Source organism: Trypanosoma melophagium, assembly GCF_022059095.1.
Source record: "Trypanosoma melophagium isolate St. Kilda chromosome Unknown ctg9segment0, whole genome shotgun sequence".
NCBI classification, from domain to species: Eukaryota; Euglenozoa; class Kinetoplastea; order Trypanosomatida; family Trypanosomatidae; genus Trypanosoma; species Trypanosoma melophagium.
In genome coordinates this window covers 392,694-416,496 of record NW_027125194.1, presented here as the reverse complement: position 1 = coordinate 416,496, position 23,803 = coordinate 392,694, and the positions used below count along the sequence as shown (strand labels likewise).

Genomic DNA, 23,803 nt, shown 5'->3' with positions numbered 1-23,803 from the left:
TTCAATTGAATTTTTTTATTTATTCATAAAAATGTTTTTTATCATTATCGTTTGACGATAATGTAAAAGGCAGTAAAAAGGTGAGAGAGGGGAAAATACCTTTTTTCCTATTTGCCCTACCCTTCTCTATAGAACAAATCTTATTGGTTTGTCAAAAATAATAAAACATATACGCGTGTTTCTTTTCGTTTTTTTCTCTTTTTTTATCCTTCCAACACTGTTAATTTGAAAGTTAGGATAAACCCCCCAATATATATATAATAAAAACAGTAACTAAGAGAGAGAGAGAGTGCATATATAATGGACTTTGATCTTTCGTTGCTCTTAAAGGAGATTCAGTTACAACATGGTTTACGTGCTGAAGACTATGCACGGTATCACCGCTACACAACTAACCGTTTGTCAACACTGCGGCACCAACTCGGTCTCGTCCAAGATGCAAAGAAATTCCATCAGCGTGAAATCACACCGCTGAATGCAACGCGGCCTGAGTATTTGCAGTTGCTCGTACTCTCTGCAGAGCGATGTTGGGCGTCAGCGGAGGAATTGCAAGAGAAACGCCGTACTGCAGAACGTAGTGGTGAGAACAAACCTTCAGGCGGAGTTCCACCTAATGATCAGTTTCGAAAACGTCTTAATAAATCTGTTAAATGGGCGGTAAAATTGCATACAGTAGCAAAAGCTGTAGCAAGTGAACGTTTACAGAAGGAAACAGAGGCATATATGTTGGAAGTTAAGGGGCGCGCTGCTGTTGCACATTCTTTAATGAGTGAAGCAAAAGAGTTTTTTCTTGCATCACGTGAGAAATATTACGAGCTGCGAAACTGTAGTACTCCTGAACAATGGACGCTTCTTTTTACAAAGGTAAATGAACTTGATGATCGTGTTACATATTGTATGTTGCGTTTAGGTGAAGATGTTACTAGTTACAAGCCTCATATCGATCTTCAAGATCCATCGCAGCAATTGGCTGCTACTACAATTGAATGGAATGGAAGAAAATTAAATGTTGCATCTATTAAAGTAAAAGATGCTTTACGTGAAGCTCGGGCACTAAATGTTGATGGAGCCAAAGCGAAAGCGATGGAATTAAATGGTCCTATTCCTGTTGGACAACAAAATAAAGTATTGGATCTAATGGATAGACGTATTGGATGTCTTAATGATGCTCTTTCTCATGCTCGACAAGATCTACGTACCTTGGTAAATGATAGACAAAAGACAGAATTACAACTTCTTGTCCATTATTTGCTTTTTCAAGTTTCATATGAAACATTACAACGTACATTATTTATGGTTGAAATATATGTTCGTCGTTTTCGTGCTACAGAAAGATCGCTTAGTAGTAGTAGTAGTAGTAGTAGCGGTAATGGTGGCAGTAGTAATAACAATAGTGGAAGCCGGAGTAAGAAAGAGATTCCTCCATCCCAATATGCTTCACCATTAGAAATTGTTCGATTGTATGATGCCGCATTAGAAACATTAGGGGAAATGGAACTTTTACCAGGTGTTTCTGGTCGTGTAGATGTGGAGGAGTTACTTGTATTGTGTCGTGCAGGAAAGTTACTGTATCTTGGGGAAGGATGGCGCATTTCAAAGGATTTCGTTAAAGCACAAAACTGCTATAAAGCCTCTCTTTCTATACTTGAAGATGCAACATCTGTACCACAAGTGGAAGCACTTCGTCTTATCGTGCAAAAGTCTTCTCTGCAACTGGCATCAGCGATGCTACTGACCACGCTTCCATATGGTACAACTACCGGTAAGGACATGAGAAAGAAAAAAAATGATGATAATCATGGTGGGGATGATAAAAAGGATAGGGATATAAATGCTAAACCATTAGAGTATCTTGTAGATGCTGGTGATGGGGTTACAATTGCACAGAATATTATTAAATTCCCACCGGAATACCAAGCGGTTCCTTGTAAACCAGTCTTTGTTGATATTGCCTCAACTTATATCGACTACCCAATGCTACCCAGCGCTTCTCAGGGAGAGCAAGAACAGAGAGGAGGTACAGACGATGGGAAAAAAGAAAGGCTATGGAAATGGGGTTGGGGTTGGCGCAAGTAAGTACTGATCTAAAATAAAAGGAAAAACAAAAAAAAGGGAAAGAAAAGGAAATATGAAGATGCGTGAATTATTGCTATAGTGTAAAGAGGATGTGGTGCAGTCGTCCTGAGACTAAATAACGTGAAAAATATAAGAAACGAAGAAGACAAAAAAAAAAAAAAGAATGATTGTGCGACTGAGGTTGTGATGATACTAGTACGAATAGGATACGTGGTCATTATGGATCCCTTGCGTACGAAGAAACACACATACATATATAATTACATAAAGAGAGAGAGAGAGAGAGATAAAGAGAGTAATAAACAAATGTGTAATATGTACATTTTCTTCATTTTGTTCTTATGCTTACTTTATAATGTTTTTTTTCTTCTTCTTCTTCTTTAACGACAATCTTATCTCGTTGAACTGAACCAAGGGAAGGAATAACACAAAGTTGAGGTTGGTAAACATACACTTCGCACTACAATAGAAGGAGAAAAAAAGAAATAATAATACTCAAAGGCAAAGAAAAAAAGAAGTATTAATAAAGAACGAAAAAAAAGGTTTTGAAAGAGTATAAAACCTTTGAGAAAGAAAACAAGAGAGAACAATATTAAACGAGACGGATGAATGGCGAAGAAGATACGGTAATAGGTCGTGTTATTGGGAACGAGGTGATAGATGAAACCCCAAGAGATTGCACAAATAATCGCTTAGAGGGTAACGCAGAGTGGGTATATACACCACCACCAGATAATCAACGCGAATTTGAGTTTCCAGAAGATGGCCTTAGTTTCTCTTCACGATTTGACAGTGGTAACTTAATTCAAGTTGAACGTATTGGACCGTTTCGGTATAATATGTATACCTCCCCAGACTGCGGTAACACACCCAACCAAACTAACAATCGTCAATGGTTTCACTTTGCTATTCGCGGTGGAACGAAAGGAACTGTGATTACATTTACTTTTGTGGGAATGATGCACTGTAAGATGTTTACATATGGATGGACGCCTGTGATGGCGGTGTGTCCGGGAAAGCCGCAGTACACACGACTCCCCGGCCGTGCCACTGTTGTAGCACTGGATGCCATGCCACCAACACCCGGTTATCCTGGATTTGTGCTTAAACCCTGGGGAAAGAAATCAAACAGTACAGATAATGCGACAACTACTACAACTACTGCTACAACAACAGGAGAAGGAGGAGGTAATGATGATGGTGATGCGAACGGTAGTTCAGAGGGAGTTCCTGATGTTATTGAATTAGCTCCAAGTGCTACTACCAAGAAGAAAAAGAAAGAAAATAGTGTTTCTATGAACCTTACTTTTGATGTGCGACTTGAAATTGACGCACCACTCACTTCATCATTGTATCCTTTGGGTAACCCACAGTGTCCAGCTACATATATTGCCAGTAACCATCCCTACTCTTACACAACATTACAGAATAATATCAAAATTTGGAAAGCACAAGCTTCAGGTGGGACAAAGAATAGTGGGACTGAACAATCAGCACAAAATGATGTAGTGGAGCTTGATTCAAATTCTATATACTTTAATCATGAAATTCTTTGTAAGTCATTGGATGGTCGAAATATTGATCTTATTACTATAACAGATAGATCTGGTATTTCTACTGAAAGGTGCCCTTTTTATGGAGATGAAGATATACCATATTCTTCTTCTATGGGAGAAACTGAACGTCCTTACCAATTCTTAGGGAAACCATTTGTTGTTCTTTCTGCCCGTGTACATCCTGGTGAGGCTCCATCAAGTCATTTAATGCATGGTTGTATTGAATTTCTACTTAATCAATTAGATCCGCGTGCGATTGCTTTACGATCACGTTTCGTATTTCTTCTTGTACCAATGATTAATCCTGATGGTGTTGTAAGAGGACATAGTCGTGCTGATACTGATGGAGTTAATCTTAATCGTATGTACAAAAATCCCTCTAAAAGGCGTCATCCTGCACCTTACTCTATACGAAGTATGCTTCATTCAATTGCATCAGTAAAAGGTAGACTAAATCTTTTTATTGACATGCATGCACATGCAAATAAGCGTGGAATGTTTTTTTATGGAAATTCCATGGAACCCCCAGAATTATTACAAAGTCTTTCGTACGCTAAGTTAGTGGCACTGAATACACCTTATTTTGAATTTCAATCTTCTAATTTTTCAGAAGCTAATATGTATGCCACGGGAAAAACAGGTGAGGGTCGTGATACTTCTAGTCGTGTGACTTTATATCAAGAAACTGGACTTGTTTACAGCTACACTATTGAAGCTTCTTATGTGGTGGGTAATACTTTAAATGCTGTTGCTGCAATTTCAACTCCAACGGTTGAAGAACCTGAAGTTTTTCAAGGTACTCCTTCTCCTAAATATTCTCCAGCCATATTCGCTGATGTTGGAAAAGGTTTATTGGTAGCATTACTTGATCTGAAAGGATTTAATCCATTAAGTCGTCTAACTAATATGCAGTATCATAATGCTAAGGGTGTAACATTAGCCTTACAACGTCAACTTCAAACAGAAGCCTCAGAACGATTATTTAAAATAGCATTTGCAAAGAGTGGTCAAACGATTCTCTCACGAGATTCTTCTGTAGATCCATTAGTTTATATAATGTCTACTTTAAGAACTGAAGATTTATTAAATGCGATGACAATCAAGGATGGACGCGGACTCCCTGCTCTTACAATTCGAGGATTTTCAGAGTTTCTATCACTTGATCAGGCTATTCAGATTCTCGCCCACACCCCACCCTTGTGTCCACCACGATCACTTATCTGTAATACAGGACGGCGTTCCTTGGCCCTAACAGCAGCAGCCGCAGCGGGTGGTGTTGGTGGTCCCTCTGGACGTCGATGTGTTAGTACTTCAGGGAATAATAATAATAATAATAATAATAATAATAATAATAATAATAATAATAATAATAATAATAATAATAATAATAATAATACGAATAATAATAATAATAATAATAATAATAATAATAATAATAATAATAATAACACAACTGCTAACGCCGCTATTCGGGCACCTTCTGCTTCTAGGCGGAAGTCTCTTACGGGTGTGAATTGATTCACATCATGAACAAAAAAAAGGGTGTTGTTGGTTTTTTTGTTTTTGTAGAAGATGGAAATAAAATATATTTGAGATCATTCGTCCTTGGTGGTGACGTTGTCGTTGATGGACAAATGAATAGAAAAAAAAATGGAGGGTGGAAGAAAATAATAATAATAATAATAATAATAATAATAATAAATCTAAGTAAATAAAAGAATGATTTAAACGTGACGAATGAAAGAAAGAATACGCGTGGCAGAAATATTGAGAGAGGGACAGAAACGAAGAGAGGGAGTGAGTGAGACAGAAACAGAGAAGTTAACAAAGAGAGAGAGTGCAGAATTCCCTTTAGTTATATATTTACGGTAATAACGAAAAGTGTTTGGGTGTTATCTGGATTTTTTTAAAATTGTTTTCCATTGTTTGTACTTTTCTTTTATTGTTTTCTTTCTTTCTTTTTGCTTTGTTCCGCTAATGGCACTGTCCTTGTTGCACCTTCTATTCTGTGATACACACGTGCACGAGAGTGCTTACATGTGATGTCTCAATAGGTAACTCTTCTCTGGACTCACAATTGTTGGGAGAATCACTCATTCCTATATATATACATATATATATATATATATATATATATATATATTATTTTGTTCTCCTCTAAGAGATGTGTGTTGTGCAGTAACACCCCATTTGAAATCCGTAGTGTTCTCCGTCCCTGCCTTTTCATAGTTTTCCTTTTTTTCATTTTTACGTATGCCACAGTCAACGGTCAGAACGTTGTTTGCGTCACGGGTAGATGCGGTAGGGATGGGGTGGTGAATGAGTGGGGGTATGCACAATTCCATTTTCGTTTTTTCCTTTTTTTTCCCCTTGTTGAATAGCATAAAAAAGAGTTCGATTGTATTATGCTTTCATTCAATTCTGAATGTGAGGCCTTATAATAAAAAGAGGAGTACAAGAGAAGTATATTTGTATATATGTGCATGTATATCTATGCCAAAAAAAGAGAAAAAAGAAAGAATTTACTACACTTTAGAGGAGGCGTCTGATCGCCTATGAAAATCAGTTTCCAAATGTTATACTCTTTTCTTTTTTTATTATTCATTGTCGTCGTCTTTGTTGGTTTTTTTTCTCTTTCCAATCAATCTACACTCGAAGGTTCAGTTCAACTACAGAAAACAAAAAACAAAAAAGAAACAACTCAAATTTTTTTGCTATGTTAAAAAAAATTTTTTTTGATTTCCCTTTCCCTTTTTATTTTTATTTTTGTTTTTTTTTTGATTTTTTTTTTTTCATTTTTCACTTAAGAAGTGTGACGTAGAAAAATTAAGATCTCTACACAAGAATAATGTCCAGGTTTGATAAAAGTGTGTGTGAATGGATCTCCTCCTCCTCTATCAATCGTGCAAGCAAGCACGAGATTCTCGAGAGGGTAAAGTCCACCATCGATGAGTACAAGAAGATGGAGGAGCGAGATCATCCCAACAGAAATAAAACTAATGATAATAATAATAATAATAATAATAGCAATGACAGCAAAAAGAATAAGAACAACAATATCCGTAAAGGTGACACAAGGACAACTCCGGGAGAAAAGAAAAAAGCTTTACGTTCTTTAAAAAAGAAGAATGATGACAAGATGGTTGATTACAGTTTTACTGATGTGGTGGATGATGCTCTGCATAAGTTGGATGTTGAGGCTATGCCACCTTTACCTCCACTTCATCCACCCACGAAAAAGAGTGAAGAGGATAATGAATACCCAGCGTTGAATTCTGCAACACGTGCATATGTACAATTAAATAATGCTTCTCAAGATATTGGACTGGAAACAAAACCAGAACAGCATGAGGAAGTTGAGAGCTGTCTTAGCGAAGATAAACTAAGCAGTGAAAATAATGTACCTACTTCAAGTGATTTGGAGGCTATGCAGAATAGATTTGCAGCATTTAAATTTGGAAAAGCTGAATCATCAACACATATAGTGGATAGCAATGATCTTGAAGATGCCGTTGCCAATAATCCAAATGGTGATGATGAAATTATCGCAGAAAATGAAGATGCACGTTTACGACTTCTTCAAATGAAGCGCTCTTCTCGGCCTGGTATCTCAGCTTTAAGTATTGACGCCGATGAGATTATGTCTACCGAATTTCTGGCTACACCGAAATCAAATGAGGATACTGCTTTCATCACAAAAATTTTGGAGTCTCATTTTCTTTTTTCTTTCCTGGATGATGCAGAGATCTCAATGCTGACTATGGTAATGGAAACAAAAGAAATTCCAGAGGGTACTAAAATTATTAGCAGAGGTGAAAGTGGTGATACATTTTATGTTATCCTAAATGGGGAAGCAAAAATGACTATTTACGAAAAAGAAGAAGCTGAAGAAGAAGAACATACCAAAACTATAGATTTAAAAAAAGGCGCCGTCTTTGGTGATCTTGAACTTATGTATGAATTAAAAAGTGAGGTAACTGTTGAGGCTGTTACACCTATGGTATGTGCCACCTTAAAAAGAAAAACGTACAAAATTATTGTTTCTCGATCAGCGCAAGAAAAACGAAAACGTTATATTTCATTCCTTGAGAAGGTACCATTTCTTAAAGACCTCACCCCGGATGAGCGTTTAAAGATGGCAGAAGCCTTGAAGAATGATTACTTTGTCAAGGGTGACAAAATTATCCGCTACGGTGAAAAGGGCGAATGGCTGCATATTATTGTAGAGGGCACGGCAGATGTTATTGGAAGAAATGACGCAGGTGAGGAAGAGTACGTTGCAACCTTTCACGAAGGTGAATGCGCTGGAGATTTGGAATTCCTCTTCCACCACGAAACAGTGGCCGATATCGTCGCCAGCAGTCCAACCGTAAAAACCGCAAAACTTAGTCGACGTCACTTTGAGAAACTCATCGGAACGGCGAAAGAGTTACTGCAGCGAAAGGCAGAGGAGGATGCGTCCTATCAGTACTACCGCCGTACTATGGGCAGCGCCTCACCGCCACGAGAGGATCTCGCCCCACCATTTGATGAACCTCCGGAGTATCTGGCAAAGTGCAAATTACCTCTTGAATACTAAAGGAAAAGCAAAAAGAAAATGAACACCAAAAAAAGGATAAATATTTTTTTTTTTTATCTTTCTGTCTGAAATGGTGAGTTTTTTTTTTGGTTTGTTTTATTGTTTATTTGCCTCACTTTTTTTTTATTCGTTTCGTGAGTGAAGCTGTTTAATAAAAGAAGAGAAAAATGAAATTTAAAAGAAAAAGAAAAAATCTTTTATAATAATAATAATAATAATGTTATTATTATTATTATTATTATTATTATTATTATTATTAGTACTATTATTATTCTAATTGTTGTTGTTTTTAATAAAATTTTTTTTGATCATTATGACGTTGTTAATGCTCCAATTATGAGCAATTAACAACACTGATTAGAAAGAACCAGAACAACGGTGGGTCCCTAGCTGAAAATGTTATTTTCTATCGCTTTCTATTTCTATGCCCGGTAAAAAGGTTTGTGGAAATTACACCCAGCAGAATCTCTCCTTAAAATAAAAGGGAGTGACATTTACTTCGCCAGCCTGTATTTTTGGTGACGTTTTCATTTTCCTAATTTTTCTGGTGTTCTGGTGAGGAACCTCCTCAATAAATTAATTCTTTACTACTGGGAGCCCAGATATGAATACTTTGTATAGATGGTTTTAAATTTATCTAATACTGTGTCTTTTTTTTTACAACTTTTCTCGTTTTTTCTTTCTTCTTTTCTTTCCTTCTTTTCTCTGTATTATATATATATATTATATATATATATATATATATATATATATATATATATATATATATGATTCCCGGTATCCGTGTCGTATTGATATTATTAAAGAATATACAAACTAGGTGTTTTTGTATTTTTTTTTTGGCTTTGTGCTTAGTGTACTTGCATATTAACAAACAAAACAAAGGCGAAAAAAACGTTTCATGTCGTGCTATCAACGCATCACCGTACAATTTGCCGGCGGTTGCGAATTGCTCTTCGATAAACAGACCGTGTTACATTTAGATGGTGTTGTCCCAAATGAGACAACAATTAATGGTTTGGTTCAATTTTTGAAGGAGAAATACGTGAAGGAAAGACCTGATCTCTTTGTTGATAATTCAGGGAAAACACTTCGACCAGGCATTCTTACTCTTGTGAATTCCTGTGATGCAGAGGTTGTGGGTGGATTAGAGTATGTACTGAATGACGGAGATATTATTGAGTTTATTTCAACTCTTCATGGTGGGTAAAGTGAAGGAAATACTTTCCTTGTTGTCTCTTGGTATTTTGTAATACGTAATACTTCTCCGGTAGTTTCCCTCCACCATCCCCTTCTCCTCTGCCTACACTGAGGCAAAGTTTTCTGTCTGCTGAAGCATGAAGAGAGAGAATTTTTCTTCTAATAATACCGCCGGGATATCCTTTTCTGATTCCTTTTTTTCTTTTTTTACTATTTATACACACCCCATCTCACCTAGCTACCTTCGTGTCGTTGGTGTTATTATTATTATTATTATTATTATTATTATTATTATTATTATTATTATTACTATTATTGTTCTTCTTTCCTGCTATTTTGTTTCTTCTTTGTTATCTATCATGTTTCTCTATTTCTCTCTCTACCCTTGTTAGTGACTGTATATATATATATATATAGACATTTGCCCTGAGGGTTGATGGCTAACCTCAATGTCGGTATTCTTGGACACGTCGACAGCGGGAAGACGTCCCTCGCGCGGGCCCTCTCAACAACCGCCTCCACCGCCGCCTTCGACAAGAGCCCTGAGAGTCAACGCCGCGGCATCACATTAGATCTCGGCTTCAGTGCCTGCCGTATCCCAACGGCTGAGATGGCCCCACGACTACACGCAGTGGGTATCGATCATGTGCAGTGCACTTTTGTGGATTGTCCAGGACATGCGTCTCTTATTCGTACCATACTTGGAGGGGCGCAAATTATTGATATTATGATTCTTGTTATAGATGCATGTAAGGGTATACAGACACAGACAGCGGAATGTTTGGTGATTGGTGAAATTCTTTGTAGACCTTTAGTAGTGGTAATAAACAAAATTGATCTTGTACAGGGTGGAAGTCTAGAAGAAAAGCAAATGATGATTGCTAAATTAAGAAAACGTCTTGAAAAGACATTTGAACGAACTCGTTGGCCAGCTGTTCCAATTGTAGAAATTGCCGCTGCCCCACGTGGAGAAGTCGGTTCAGAAAATGAAGTACCAAAACCAATAAATGTGATGAGTGTAGTTTCTGCTGTCTTATCTCTTGCAAATGCAGAGAAATTAAAGGAACAATTGGAGGCACCACTACGTTCAGAAGAATTTGTAATGATGTTTGATCATTGCTTTGCATTAAAAGGACAAGGTACTGTTTTTACCGGTACAGTTCTTCGTGGAAAAGTAGAAATAGGAGATAATATACTTGTATCTGAATCTAATGTATTAAGGAAAGTAAAAGGACTTCAAGTATTTCATAAACCTGTACAATGCGCCAGACGAGGTGATCGTGTTGGATTATGTGTAGTTCAATTTGATGCCGAAGGTATAGAAAGAGGTCTTTTGTGCAGTGCCCAAACATCACGAAAAATGGCATCTATTACTGAATTACCTCTATTTGAAAGTACCTCTGCGATTATTGCAGAGGTGAATCGTGTACGTTTTCACCGGTTGCCTTGTGATTCACACACAAAGTTTCACATAACCATAGGACATTCTACAGTTATGGGAACTATGAAATACTTTAGCCGACCCACACTACAGACAAAAGAAGAAGATATAAAAAATGGAAATGGTGAATATTGCAACTTTGATTTTAATCAGGAAAGTCTATATCTCGAAGAGCTTGGAGAGGACTCATGTTTTGCCTTTGATAACGCAGAGTCTCAAGTACAACCTGGACTTCCTGTTGCTCTAAAACGTGGTACTCTTACCTACTACGCTATTATTCTCTTGGAGCGACCAATTATAGCGAGTATTGGAACTCCATTAATTGCAACAAGACTTGATATGGAACGAGAAAACATGTGCCGTATTGCGTTTGCGGGAATTGTACGTGCAATTATTTCTTCAGATACTTCAGGTGGATCATCTATTCCGTTATGGCGAACTTTACCAATTGTCCGTTATAAAACCAGGGAATTAATTGTGGAACGGGTAGTGAATGAGAGGACATGCATCGCCAGCGGTGTTGTGTTGAGTAATACTCAAGATGGGAATGGCGGTGAAGGAGGGGGAGGAGGTAATAACATTATCAATAATAGGACAAAGGAAAAAGATACACTGCATGCTGAGGTTCAAAAGTTTATTGGGCTCCGAGTTCATTTTCGTCCATCTTTGGGGGGGCAAGATGGTGCAGATGGAAATATGGAATTGAAAGAAGGTGTTATTGACTCTGCATTTGGAAAAACTGGGAAAGTTAAACTTGTATTTAAGGATCCTATCTTTGCTCTCGAGAACAACACAGGAATACCAGCAGTAACAGCAGGAAGACGAAAACGAAATGAAGTGGCGTTCTTGAGAGATGGTGTGGTGGAGCTCACAATAAAGAAGAGCCCACTCGCTATTCACAACCAACTCCAGCAATAATAAAAACTCAAGAAAAAAAAAGAAAAAGAGAGAGAAAGAAAGGGACAACAACAAAAGAATACCGAATTATAATAAGCTCCGTTGCAAAGCTTCAAAGTTTATTTATTTATTTTTTCTTCCCCCACCGTAGATGTGTGTATTCTTAGGCACAGAGAAAAAACACTTATTCTTTGATTCTGTATATTTGTTGTTGTTGTTTTACTTTCTTCTTCGTTTATTTCTTTTTTTTTTAAACCCAGTGAATTTCCTGTCGTGATGAAACGTCTTGAAGTTATCTCTAAGGCTATTAATGCACTTGGTCCCACCTCACATGAAATGGCACATCCTCATGAGGTGAGTAGATTGGCGTTATCAGATCTTGTGGATTGTATTATTTACGTTGTCTTTCCTGAATATAGTCACCCACCGAGAAATTGTACTAATGCTCATGCTTTTCAAGCTAATAGTAGGACAAGGCTTGAACATACAATATCATATATGTCAGATATTATGACTTCGCAACTCTATTGCGCTTTCCTTCTTCAGGGACATACAAGAAGTGTTGGTGATGGTACAGAAGAGAAAAGAGTATCAGGAGGAGAAGAGCAATCAGATAATAAACCGGTTCAAATTAGAAATTATTTGTTAAGTCCCTCTGAAAGGGAAATGTTATCTCGTGAGGCTCAGAAAAAAGCTGAAAAAATAGTAGAAATATTCTTGACGCAAAAACTGCAACATGTTAAATGGTTATTACGTACAGATGCGGATGCAATAATTCAGAATGATGTTGCTGCAACTTCTCTATCAGAGGTAGTGTTATGCTATCCTGGTATACGCTGTATGGTACATCAACGAACAGCACATGTTTTATACCACTTGGGGGCTCCAAACAACTTTACACGTCTTCTTACAGAGATGGCACATGCTGCTACTGGTATTGATATTCATCCTGCCACATCTATTGGTCATCATTTCTTTATTGATCATGGTACGGGTATCGTTATAGGAGCAACTGCAATTATAGGGAACTACGTTTCCATTTACCAAGGTGTTACTCTGGGTGCAAGGAGTTTTCCAGTGAATGCAAAGACAGGGGAAAGAATCCGTTTTCTTGCACGGCACCCTATTATTGAAGATAGAGTAATTATTTACGCTAATGCAGTAGTACTTGGAAGAGTACGAATTGGAAGGGGTAGTACAATAGGCGGGAATTGTTGGGTTGTAAAAGATCTTCCACCAGGCTCGGTTATCGCACAGAAACCAAGCCGGAAATTCACCGGAGTTGATTTGATGTTTCACGAACATGGATCAGGAATATAAGGAATTATTTAGTTAAATTGCTTGATTTAGGATCTTACCTTAAAGGAAATAATCAATATAGTGTGCCTTTTTTCTTCTCCTTCTGCGTGTTTGTTTGTGTTTATTTGTGGATGGACGAGGGACATTTATTTGCTTCTTCTTATTTTGCCTTTTCAGTACATGTCTTCTTTTCATGAAGACCGTAAAAAATACATATCGCTAGTGTATTTATCCTTTTTTTTTTCTTGTAGTGCAAAACAATGCTATTCGATGCCACAAATTGCTTTTTTTGTTGTTGTGGCTTTCCTATTTGTTTTTTTCTTTGTTGTTGCACATTCTCCCATTCCCACTAACTACTATCTTCTTTTAGTTTTAGGGGTGGTAGGGGAATCCTCCTGCATGTGGTGGTTGGAAAGAAAAAAAAAAGAAATACATAGCCAATCAATAGGTAAAAATAAAAAAAAACGTACGGACATACAGAGATAGGGAGATAGAGATACAGTGATGTTCCGTTTCTCCGCTCTCCTACTACGTGGTCAGTATAAGACACGTTTGAAGAAGCGTATGGTGGGATTTATTCCAAAAGTAATTCCAAGGAAGATAAAGAACAATATGGTGGCGCTCCGAAGCGAAGCAAACACAGGGCACATGGAAGGTTACTTAAAAACAGAGTCGGAGAGATTAGACGCAACAGGGCGCAAACTGCAGAAAGTACTATGGGATCCTATTCTACAACGGTATTGTTTGTTTAAGGAGACAAAGATTAGAGGACCATTTATGACAAAGTCATCCATAGCAAAGAAAGTTGAATTCCCTTTAGGGGGTTCTGCTGTGGTGTCTAAAAAATAGTCTTCTACATTAGGTGACTGGAAAAAAGAGAGAAAAAAAAATGAGGCAGGTGCTCTCAGACATTTGTTGTCTTTTTTTCACGACGAACTGTAATAGAAGAAATATACGGGCTGTTTTCAGCTATTTACAACATATTGTTAGTTAATAATTTCCTCATTTACTCTACTTTTGGTGCTATTTTTTTTTTTTTGTTGTTGTTGTTGTTTTCTATTTGTAAGGTTGTATGTCCTCTAAAACAGGTCTTTAATTATGAAAAAGAAGGTGGCTGTGGTTGATGGAGAAGATGACTCAGACGATAACGAAACCCCCAAAGCAACTACAATCAACCGTTCCACTGCACTGAAAGAAGAAGTTAGGGTTAACCTTACAGCGTTACATATGCAGGGATCACAAGAACCGGTTTCGCAAATACAAATTCCAAATAAAAGTAAGTTAACAGCCAAAGAGGACTCTAATTTTAAGAAGAACCAACAACCACCACAATTGGAAGTAGATCAAGGACAAGCTCAGTTAAAAATGCGACTCAACGCGCTATCTTTATTACTTCAAGAAAATCACAAGAAAGTTAAACCCTTTTTCTTTCTTAGAGACTATGCAAAAAAAAAACAAGATTCGACACCGAATGCTGTAACTCCATCAACAATTGTTGTGAAGCAGCTAAAACACCCTGTTTTTGTCACAACTAGCATCAAGGGAGTGCAAGAATGTTCCAGCTCTTGTGCAGAACACAGCTCTACTACAGAGGATGATCAATATCCACTCTTTTCTTACTCAGGGAGAGAAGAGGCAATTTATAATTTATGGCGAGAAAATATGAGTGAGATTCATGCAAGAACGATGCAAAAAACAGTAAAAATAGCTGACAAAATAAATAATGAACTCGTAAATCACACAAACCTCATAAAGCATGCCCGACAAAGTATACAAACAGTGCTACATTTATCGACCTCCCTCAAAGATGCAATCTAGTGTTTTAATAGTGTCGCTACGGTGTGTTATCCAGCTCTACATCAGCGCTTAACCCCAAACTAACGCTTCGCCCTTTGAAAAACAAAAAAAAAAAATGCACTTTGGACATGAACCCCAAACCTATTTATTTCGGTATGCACCTATATATATATATATATATATATATATCTTCTATTTTTGTGCTGTGTAGATTGATCCCTCACCGTCCCTGATGAATTTGTTTTTTGCTGTTCTTCTTTTTATTTCTTTTTTTTTTTTTTTGCTGATTCTGTGCTCTATGCACTCTCAGGAAAACCCAAGCGCACTCACATGTCTCACTGCAAGTTTGAGCACCCCCGCCACGGCCATCTTGGTTTCCTGCCACGCAAGCGTTCCCGGCAGATTCGCGGCCGTGCTCGTTCCTTCCCGAAGGATGACCCCTCGCAGAAGCCACACCTCACCAGCTTCATGGTGTTCAAGGCGGGTATGACGCACATTGTGCGTGATGTTGATCGCCCTGGCTCCAAGGTGAACAAGAAGGAGGTTGTTGAACCAGTGACGATCCTTGAGGCCCCGCCTATGGTTGTGGTCGGCATCGTCGGCTACCGCCAGACGCCTGTGGGCCACAAGACCATTGGTACCGTGTGGGCGCACCACACCAGCGTGGAGTTCCGCCGCCGCTTCTACAAGAACTGGAAGCAGTCCGCGCAGTTGGCTTTTACAAAGCGCAAGCAGTTTGCCCGCACGAGTGAGGGTCGCCTTGCTGAGGCTCGCACACTGAAGGCGTTCGCCAAGAAGGCTGACACGATCCGTGTCATTGCCCACACACAGCTGCGCAAGCTCCGCAACAACCGTGTTGGTGTGAAGAAGGCGCATGTCAGCGAGATCCAGATCAACGGTGGCACCATCGCCCAGAAGATCGAGCTGGCCAAGTCACTGTTGGAGAAGGAAGTCCGTATTGACTCCGTGTTCCAGCAGTCTGAGGCTTGCGATGTGTGCGCTGTGACGAAGGGTCACGGATTCACTGGTGTTGTGAAGCGCTGGGGTGTCGCCTGCCTTCCTCGCAAGACCCACCGTGGTCTGCGCAAGGTGGCGTGCATTGGCGCATGGCATCCGTCCCGCGTCATGTACACTGTCGCACGCGCTGGTCAGCACGGTTACCACCACCGCACTCACCTCAACAAGAAGATCTACCAGATGGGTCGCGCCGTGTCGATGGAGCCAAACCAGGCTACAACCGCATATGACCTCACAGCCAAGACAATCACCCCCATGGGTGGCTTCGTTGGCTATGGTACAGTGCGCAACGACTACGTCATGCTCAAGGGTTCCGTTGCAGGTCCCCGCCGCCGTGTCATCACGCTGCGCCGTCCCATGGCTCCGCAGACATCGCGCGCGCTGACGGAGAAGATCACGCTGAAGTTCATCGACACAAGCTCCAAGATGGGCCATGGTCGCTTCCAGACAAAGAAGGAAAAGAAGCAGTGGTTCGGCCCACTTAAGCAGGACCGCATCCGCCGCGAGGAGCGCCTCCGCAAGGAGCGTCTGGCTCGTGCTGCGGAGCGCAAGACAAAGGGAGTCACCACCGCTGCCCCGAAGAAGAGCAAGAAGTAAGATCTGCTATCCTTGTCTGAGAATCCTGAATAACAAGAAGAATGTGTGCTGGGTATTCCACCTACATTTCATTTATTTTATTTACATTTCTCTTTAAAGAAACGCGCCTGCATCACGATCGTGTTGCTGTACGCACCCACTTTTTTTCGGTATGCACCTATATATACATATATATATATATATATATATATATATATATATATATATATATATCTTCTATTTTTGTGCTGTGTAAATTGATCCCTCACCGTCCCTGATGAATTTGTTTTTTGCTGTTCTTCTTTTTATTTCTTTTTTTTTTTGCTGATTCTGTGCTCTATGCACTCTCAGGAAAACCCAAGCGCACTCACATGTCTCACTGCAAGTTTGAGCACCCCCGCCACGGCCATCTTGGTTTCCTGCCACGCAAGCGTTCCCGGCAGATTCGCGGCCGTGCTCGTTCCTTCCCGAAGGATGACCCCTCGCAGAAGCCACACCTCACCAGCTTCATGGTGTTCAAGGCGGGTATGACGCACATTGTGCGTGATGTTGATCGCCCTGGCTCCAAGGTGAACAAGAAGGAGGTTGTTGAACCAGTGACGATCCTTGAGGCCCCGCCTATGGTTGTGGTCGGCATCGTCGGCTACCGCCAGACGCCTGTGGGCCACAAGACCATTGGTACCGTGTGGGCGCACCACACCAGCGTGGAGTTCCGCCGCCGCTTCTACAAGAACTGGAAGCAGTCCGCGCAGTTGGCTTTACAAAGCGCAAGCAGTTTGCCCGCACGAGTGAGGGTCGCCTTGCTGAGGCTCGCACACTGAAGGCGTTCGCCAAGAAGGCTGACACGATCCGTGTCATTGCCCACACACAGCTGCGCAAGCTCCGCAACAACCGTGTTGGTGTGAAGAAGGCGCATGTCAGCGAGATCCAGATCAACGGTGGCACCATCGCCCAGAAGATCGAGCTGGCCAAGTCACTGTTGGAGAAGGAAGTCCGTATTGACTCCGTGTTCCAGCAGTCTGAGGCTTGCGATGTGTGCGCTGTGACGAAGGGTCACGGATTCACTGGTGTTGTGAAGCGCTGGGGTGTCGCCTGCCTTCCTCGCAAGACCCACCGTGGTCTGCGCAAGGTGGCGTGCATTGGCGCATGGCATCCGTCCCGCGTCATGTACACTGTCGCACGCGCTGGTCAGCACGGTTACCACCACCGCACTCACCTCAACAAGAAGATCTACCAGATGGGTCGCGCCGTGTCGATGGAGCCAAACCAGGCTACAACCGCATATGACCTCACAGCCAAGACAATCACCCCCATGGGTGGCTTCGTTGGCTATGGTACAGTGCGCAACGACTACGTCATGCTCAAGGGTTCCGTTGCAGGTCCCCGCCGCCGTGTCATCACGCTGCGCCGTCCCATGGCTCCGCAGACATCGCGCGCGCTGACGGAGAAGATCACGCTGAAGTTCATCGACACAAGCTCCAAGATGGGCCATGGTCGCTTCCAGACAAAGAAGGAAAAGAAGCAGTGGTTCGGCCCACTTAAGCAGGACCGCATCCGCCGCGAGGAGCGCCTCCGCAAGGAGCGTCTGGCTCGTGCTGCGGAGCGCAAGACAAAGGGAGTCACCACCGCTGCCCCGAAGAAGAGCAAGAAGTAAGATCTGCTATCCTTGTCTGAGAATCCTGAATAACAAGAAGAATGTGTGCTGGGTATTCCACCTACATTTCATTTATTTTATTTACATTTCTCTTTAAAGAAACGCGCCTGCATCACGATCGTGTTGCTGTACGCACCCACTTTATTTCGGTATGCACCTATATATATATATATATATATATCTTCTATTTTTGTGCTGTGTAAATTGATCCCTCACCGTCCCTGATGAATTTGTTTTTTGCTGTTCTTCTTTTTATTTCTTTTTTTTTTTTTGCTGATTCTGTGCTCTATGCACTCTCAGGAAAACCCAAGCGCACTCACATGTCTCACTGCAAGTTTGAGCACCCCCGCCACGGCCATCTTGGTTTCCTGCCACGCAAGCGTTCCCGGCAGATTCGCGGCCGTGCTCGTTCCTTCCCGAAGGATGACCCCTCGCAGAAGCCACACCTCACCAGCTTCATGGTGTTCAAGGCGGGTATGACGCACATTGTGCGTGATGTTGATCGCCCTGGCTCCAAGGTGAACAAGAAGGAGGTTGTTGAACCAGTGACGATCCTTGAGGCCCCGCCTATGGTTGTGGTCGGCATCGTCGGCTACCGCCAGACGCCTGTGGGCCACAAGACCATTGGTACCGTGTGGGCGCACCACACCAGCGTGGAGTTCCGCCGCCGCTTCTACAAGAACTGGAAGCAGTCCGCGCAGTTGGCTTTTACAAAGCGCAAGCAGTTTGCCCGCACGAGTGAGGGTCGCCTTGCTGAGGCTCGCACACTGAAGGCGTTCGCCAAGAAGGCTGACACGATCCGTGTCATTGCCCACACACAGCTGCGCAAGCTCCGCAACAACCGTGTTGGTGTGAAGAAGGCGCATGTCAGCGAGATCCAGATCAACGGTGGCACCATCGCCCAGAAGATCGAGCTGGCCAAGTCACTGTTGGAGAAGGAAGTCCGTATTGACTCCGTGTTCCAGCAGTCTGAGGCTTGCGATGTGTGCGCTGTGACGAAGGGTCACGGATTCACTGGTGTTGTGAAGCGCTGGGGTGTCGCCTGCCTTCCTCGCAAGACCCACCGTGGTCTGCGCAAGGTGGCGTGCATTGGCGCATGGCATCCGTCCCGCGTCATGTACACTGTCGCACGCGCTGGTCAGCACGGTTACCACCACCGCACTCACCTCAACAAGAAGATCTACCAGATGGGTCGCGCCGTGTCGATGGAGCCAAACCAGGCTACAACCGCATATGACCTCACAGCCAAGACAATCACCCCCATGGGTGGCTTCGTTGGCTATGGTACAGTGCGCAACGACTACGTCATGCTCAAGGGTTCCGTTGCAGGTCCCCGCCGCCGTGTCATCACGCTGCGCCGTCCCATGGCTCCGCAGACATCGCGCGCGCTGACGGAGAAGATCACGCTGAAGTTCATCGACACAAGCTCCAAGATGGGCCATGGTCGCTTCCAGACAAAGAAGGAAAAGAAGCAGTGGTTCGGCCCACTTAAGCAGGACCGCATCCGCCGCGAGGAGCGCCTCCGCAAGGAGCGTCTGGCTCGTGCTGCGGAGCGCAAGACAAAGGGAGTCACCACCGCTGCCCCGAAGAAGAGCAAGAAGTAAGATCTGCTATCCTTGTCTGAGAATCCTGAATAACAAGAAGAATGTGTGCTGGGTATTCCACCTACATTTCATTTATTTTATTTACATTTCTCTTTAAAGAAACGCGCCTGCATCACGATCGTGTTGCTGTACGCACCCACTTTTTTTCTTGGTGTTCTTGTGTATGTTTTTAATAGTTTTACTTTTGTTGTAAATTTTTTTCTTTTGTAGTGATGCGAAAAGGTAAAGCTTCTTGTGATATATTGAATGCTGCAGATGAATATTTCGATCTTACTTTTGGTTTTTCTGCGGGAGGATGGTTTCAAATGTACCATTATGGTGCTGCTCAAGCATTGGTTGATAGTGGTTTGTTAGAACGGATGTCAAAAGAAGGTAAACATGTTCGTTTTTCTGGATCTAGTGCTGGTTCTTTGGTATGTATATGTTTGGCCTCAAAGAGTTATCGATTTGAGGAAATACGAGAAAGAGCTGTTATGTGCGGCGAGCATTATCGCTCTTCGTGGTTTAATTTGTTTTGTATGAAAAAGTATATTGTAGAAGCCATGGATGAGTTTGCTTCCCATTTAAAAGACCTGGAGATGAAACCAGTGTTAAAGGAACAAGTTAATAATGGATCTCTCGAGATCTTTGTGACGACGTTACCTAAGATGAAGAGAAAAATTATTCGTCATTTTTGCAGCTATGAAGATATTACTGAGGCTTTGTTGGCCTCTTGTTGCATGGCGCCCCTTGTAGGTGTACCCTTTCGATTGCGTGCTACAGGTGAATGGATTTGCGATGGTGCATTGGCTACAGTAACTCCTCGTAAAGGTGAACCGCGAACAATTACAGTTAGTCCTTTCTATTTTAGCCAGTCTACTATTCACCCTTCTACCTTTGTTCCAGTGTGGTGGGGCTTACGACCCCCCGATGAGGTGACACACCGCAATCTTTTTTCCCTTGGATATAACGATATGATTGAAGGATTAGTTGCGAATTCATATATTGTACCAGAAGAAGGTGAAAAGTTGTTAATTCCAGTGGTTTCTTTTCATTTTGAGAAGAGTTTGTTTCTTCGTTTTTTTGGATTCGTCTGTGATATATTGGTACTGATTTGTCTTCGTCCTATTGTTGTTTCATGCATTTACAGTGAGCTCGCATTTATGTCCTTTGTGTACTTCATGAAGGGAGTTGCTAAATTAGATTGGGAACCCCTTGTGAAGTTCTACAACAATGTTAGGAACATTGTCTCACTTCGTACCCTTGGAAGGCTTGTGTTTGGTGACAGTGTACCACATAACGGACAGCGACTTGAAAAGAGTTCTAGACTTTACCGTTTCTTTAGACCTATAGCCCTCGGAAACAAGAAAACAGCGAAGAAGAATGTTATGTCCCCAAAGGTCATGGAAAAGGGTGGGTTTCCAGTAGCGTCAGGGGACACACAGTAAAAGGGGCGTGCGCTTTCCATAGAGATTCAGTAAACGTCTTGCATAATCCATTTTTTTTTTTTTTTACTATTGATTCTTTGTAGCAATTAGCTCTTCTTCGTCAGGGTTATATCATATGACATTTTCTTGATGTTTTTCTTTGATGTAGAGACGTTGGTAGAAATGGCGCTGTCGTATTTGTAAAATCTTCTGCGAATTTTGAGCGTGTCTTGGCTTATTTATTGCTCTACTTTTTTTTGAGATGACGAAAAAAAAAAAAATGAAACACGTAAAAAGTAACTCCACTTGCTTCTTCAGAATGATTGATCATACCTTCAGTACTTCAAGAATTAATGATTTATTTTGTTCTATGTTTTATCTTTTCTTTTCGGTACTGACCAATTGGTGGGTACACCTATTTCCTTTTTTTGTTTTTTTTTATTTCTACGTACTTGCCTTTTAATAAATTTTTTTTCGATGTTATTAATTTCATGTTGTTGGTACCTCTTCTTTTTCTTTACTAAAACCTCTTACCCTTTTTATTTCCTCTTTTTCTATTAGTGTTTATTTTATTTCCGCGGCAACCGCATGTTTCGCTGCTCTCGGTTCGTGCAACAGCAGAAGTTTGAGAGCCACACGTCCTCTTTGGAGGATAAAAGCTTCAAAGCAAAAGCAAAAGCTGAAATTAAGAAACTGCTGAAAATTCAGCTTGTACTGGTACCTATTGTTGTGGTATTCATCATGTTTGCTTTTCCACCCCCATCACTGGAGGAAGAGAAACGTCTCCGTGCGGAGTATGAGAAAAATGCCGGATGGAAGACATAAGAAGCGAGGTGAGTTTGTAATATATTATGCTGAGTGTATATGTACGTGTGTGTACGTGTCTGTATGCATGGGTCAGTGGATTCCACAAAAAAAAAATAAGTGGTGTGTCAATCTCTGTTAAGAGGAAAGGTGAGAAGTAAAGGTATTTTCTCATACTTGTATACACTTGTTAACACATATACATATGTTATCTTCTTGTTTTTGTTCTGCGTTTGAAGGTGGTGTATTTCTATTTGTACTCTGTAGAGTGATATTTTGTATAAGTTCTCTTGCATCTTTTCATTGTGTTTTTTTCTATTTTCTTTTCTTTTTAATCTGTTTTTGTACTTTCAAATATTTCGTTGCCAGTGTAGGCATGTTGCGTACAACTGCGCGGTGCTCATTCATCACCAAGATTAGCAAGATATCAAGACCGCCTGCCAGTGGTTATGAAATTGCAGAACTTCCAGATGAAAAAGTTCTAATGGAGTTTATTAAATTTCACAAAACACACGCTGTCTTGGCGATACTCCACTCAGGCAATCTACGAAAAACGAGAAAGGGCGAACAAAATATGCCAATCACAGAAGACCCTCTTACACGAAGTTTTATTTCATCTATTAACGCAATGAATATGGGTAATCCTAATGAAACCAAACTAGCACTTGTACCAGGCCCACAAGCTCCAAAATTGGTGAATGAATACAGTGTTTTAACGTACCCAACGGTGCTTCTTTTCATGGATGGAAAGTGCATGGAGCGGGTTGTCGGTGCTCGTACCCGTGAGCTTTCTATTAAATCATTGTTTACGCTGCGTAATGCGAAGCGAAACATCTTTTCACGAGAGTAATATGGATTACTCGCAGGTCTTCTGCAGCGTATTTTATAAGTTGGAAACCAAAGGGTGAAAAAGAAATACCCGCATTTTTGAGAAGTGTCATATTTGAAGTTTCTGATTCCTCTTGTGTTATTGTTATTATTATTAGTTGTTGTTGCTTGTGTGGTTGTGGATATATATATTTGTGTGTCCGTGTCTGTTTTTAGGAGTTTGGTATTTGTATTGTTTAATTGGTTTTTTTTTCTTTCTTTTTTTCTTCTTTGAACCTGTTTTTCTTTTTTTATTCCTCTTTAAATTCAATTGATCTCATTAACCTAGTGAAGCGGAGTCTGTGACACTGTGATAATAGAAACTGTACTAATAAGATGGACTCCACAGGTTCATATTACCGAGGATGAGATGGAATGGGGATCATCAGCTGCTTTATGTCCGTTTTGTTGTGCCTCTTCTTGTACAGGTATGTGTCTGAGATCACCGAAACATGAGGCGCACCTTCTCGTCGATGCCCGGTGTAACAAAAAAACAGTTACATCTCCTTATTCTAATACTGTTTCTAATGTTAACCATGATGTTTCACCAAAGTTAACTCTCGCTGTCATTGACGAGTTACTTTCAGTTGGTACTGGCCAAGAAGGAGGTGATAATACTGGTGGTAACAATGGTGCACTTTTGCGTGCCTTAACAGATTCCCCAGGTGGTTCGGGGAAAATAAACTCAGAACTTAAAAATGCAAAAATGCAGCTTGAGACACTTATGATGCATTATTTTCCTTCTGGTTTACCGTCACAAGAAGGGATGGATGACGTTAATGGTGTTTTTTCTCATTCCGATAGTAGTGATGGTGATAATACATCATTTGATGTTCTTTTTAAATCTCGTTATTTCATCGCCAATGTGGAGGAAGTGAGCAATGCTTTTAGTAAACATTTAGAAGTTGTCCCCAAGGTTACCCAATTACTACGTCAAAATCCAGCTCTGGCTATGATGCGTGCTAAAGTTAGCCAGCAAAAAACGCCGATATAAGGAAGATTTATTTGACCTTGACCTAACATACATTAC

General features: G+C 40.9%; 15 protein-coding genes across 15 annotated transcripts; all 15 read left to right on the top strand.

Annotated features, from left to right (window-relative positions):
* Positions 1-300: 300 nt before the first annotated feature.
* On the top strand, positions 301-2,076 carry LSM04_005510 (Signal recognition particle subunit SRP68; the record flags this gene model as incomplete). Its single annotated transcript, XM_067332846.1, has 1 exon — positions 301-2,076. The coding sequence occupies one exon, from the start codon at positions 301-303 to the stop codon at positions 2,074-2,076; it is 1,776 nt and encodes a 591-aa protein (XP_067185723.1).
* Positions 2,077-2,681: 605 nt separating this feature from the next.
* LSM04_000912 (Cytosolic carboxypeptidase) lies at positions 2,682-5,150 on the top strand (the record flags this gene model as incomplete). The annotated part of the gene is made up of 1 exon (XM_067332845.1): positions 2,682-5,150. One exon carries the CDS (start codon positions 2,682-2,684, stop codon positions 5,148-5,150), a length of 2,469 nt encoding a protein of 822 aa, XP_067185535.1.
* Positions 5,151-6,480: 1,330 nt separating this feature from the next.
* LSM04_009580 (Cyclic nucleotide-binding domain) lies at positions 6,481-8,211 on the top strand (the record flags this gene model as incomplete). Its single annotated transcript, XM_067332844.1, has 1 exon — positions 6,481-8,211. One exon carries the CDS (start codon positions 6,481-6,483, stop codon positions 8,209-8,211), a length of 1,731 nt encoding a protein of 576 aa, XP_067185917.1.
* Positions 8,212-9,112: 901 nt separating this feature from the next.
* Positions 9,113-9,421, top strand: LSM04_008327 (Ubiquitin-related modifier 1; the record flags this gene model as incomplete). Its single annotated transcript, XM_067332843.1, has 1 exon — positions 9,113-9,421. One exon carries the CDS (start codon positions 9,113-9,115, stop codon positions 9,419-9,421), a length of 309 nt encoding a protein of 102 aa, XP_067185858.1.
* Positions 9,422-9,847: 426 nt separating this feature from the next.
* Positions 9,848-11,770, top strand: LSM04_004042 (Transcription factor; the record flags this gene model as incomplete). Its single annotated transcript, XM_067332841.1, has 1 exon — positions 9,848-11,770. The coding sequence occupies one exon, from the start codon at positions 9,848-9,850 to the stop codon at positions 11,768-11,770; it is 1,923 nt and encodes a 640-aa protein (XP_067185667.1).
* Positions 11,771-12,025: 255 nt separating this feature from the next.
* Positions 12,026-13,069, top strand: LSM04_008801 (Hexapeptide repeat; the record flags this gene model as incomplete). Its single annotated transcript, XM_067332840.1, has 1 exon — positions 12,026-13,069. The coding sequence occupies one exon, from the start codon at positions 12,026-12,028 to the stop codon at positions 13,067-13,069; it is 1,044 nt and encodes a 347-aa protein (XP_067185883.1).
* Positions 13,070-13,552: 483 nt separating this feature from the next.
* On the top strand, positions 13,553-13,897 carry LSM04_008873 (uncharacterized protein; the record flags this gene model as incomplete). Its single annotated transcript, XM_067332839.1, has 1 exon — positions 13,553-13,897. One exon carries the CDS (start codon positions 13,553-13,555, stop codon positions 13,895-13,897), a length of 345 nt encoding a protein of 114 aa, XP_067185885.1.
* Positions 13,898-14,146: 249 nt separating this feature from the next.
* LSM04_005678 (uncharacterized protein) lies at positions 14,147-14,929 on the top strand (the record flags this gene model as incomplete). Its single annotated transcript, XM_067332838.1, has 2 exons — positions 14,147-14,827; positions 14,867-14,929. 2 exons carry the CDS (start codon positions 14,147-14,149, stop codon positions 14,927-14,929), a joined length of 744 nt encoding a protein of 247 aa, XP_067185730.1.
* Positions 14,930-15,175: 246 nt separating this feature from the next.
* LSM04_009324 (Ribosomal protein L3) lies at positions 15,176-16,459 on the top strand (the record flags this gene model as incomplete). Its single annotated transcript, XM_067332837.1, has 1 exon — positions 15,176-16,459. The coding sequence occupies one exon, from the start codon at positions 15,176-15,178 to the stop codon at positions 16,457-16,459; it is 1,284 nt and encodes a 427-aa protein (XP_067185907.1).
* Positions 16,460-16,809: 350 nt separating this feature from the next.
* On the top strand, positions 16,810-18,092 carry LSM04_007680 (Ribosomal protein L3; the record flags this gene model as incomplete). The annotated part of the gene is made up of 2 exons (XM_067332836.1): positions 16,810-17,097; positions 17,142-18,092. 2 exons carry the CDS (start codon positions 16,810-16,812, stop codon positions 18,090-18,092), a joined length of 1,239 nt encoding a protein of 412 aa, XP_067185819.1.
* Positions 18,093-18,412: 320 nt separating this feature from the next.
* LSM04_000028 (Ribosomal protein L3) lies at positions 18,413-19,696 on the top strand (the record flags this gene model as incomplete). The annotated part of the gene is made up of 1 exon (XM_067332835.1): positions 18,413-19,696. One exon carries the CDS (start codon positions 18,413-18,415, stop codon positions 19,694-19,696), a length of 1,284 nt encoding a protein of 427 aa, XP_067185488.1.
* Positions 19,697-19,908: 212 nt separating this feature from the next.
* On the top strand, positions 19,909-21,123 carry LSM04_008558 (uncharacterized protein; the record flags this gene model as incomplete). The annotated part of the gene is made up of 1 exon (XM_067332834.1): positions 19,909-21,123. One exon carries the CDS (start codon positions 19,909-19,911, stop codon positions 21,121-21,123), a length of 1,215 nt encoding a protein of 404 aa, XP_067185867.1.
* Positions 21,124-21,690: 567 nt separating this feature from the next.
* LSM04_005247 (uncharacterized protein) lies at positions 21,691-21,927 on the top strand (the record flags this gene model as incomplete). The annotated part of the gene is made up of 1 exon (XM_067332833.1): positions 21,691-21,927. The coding sequence occupies one exon, from the start codon at positions 21,691-21,693 to the stop codon at positions 21,925-21,927; it is 237 nt and encodes a 78-aa protein (XP_067185718.1).
* A 355-nt stretch (positions 21,928-22,282) lies between these two features.
* LSM04_006565 (uncharacterized protein) lies at positions 22,283-22,756 on the top strand (the record flags this gene model as incomplete). Its single annotated transcript, XM_067332832.1, has 1 exon — positions 22,283-22,756. The coding sequence occupies one exon, from the start codon at positions 22,283-22,285 to the stop codon at positions 22,754-22,756; it is 474 nt and encodes a 157-aa protein (XP_067185768.1).
* A 1-nt stretch (position 22,757) lies between these two features.
* Positions 22,758-23,767, top strand: LSM04_004628 (uncharacterized protein; the record flags this gene model as incomplete). Its single annotated transcript, XM_067332830.1, has 2 exons — positions 22,758-22,810; positions 23,068-23,767. The coding sequence occupies 2 exons, from the start codon at positions 22,758-22,760 to the stop codon at positions 23,765-23,767; spliced, it is 753 nt and encodes a 250-aa protein (XP_067185694.1).
* Positions 23,768-23,803: the final 36 nt, after the last annotated feature.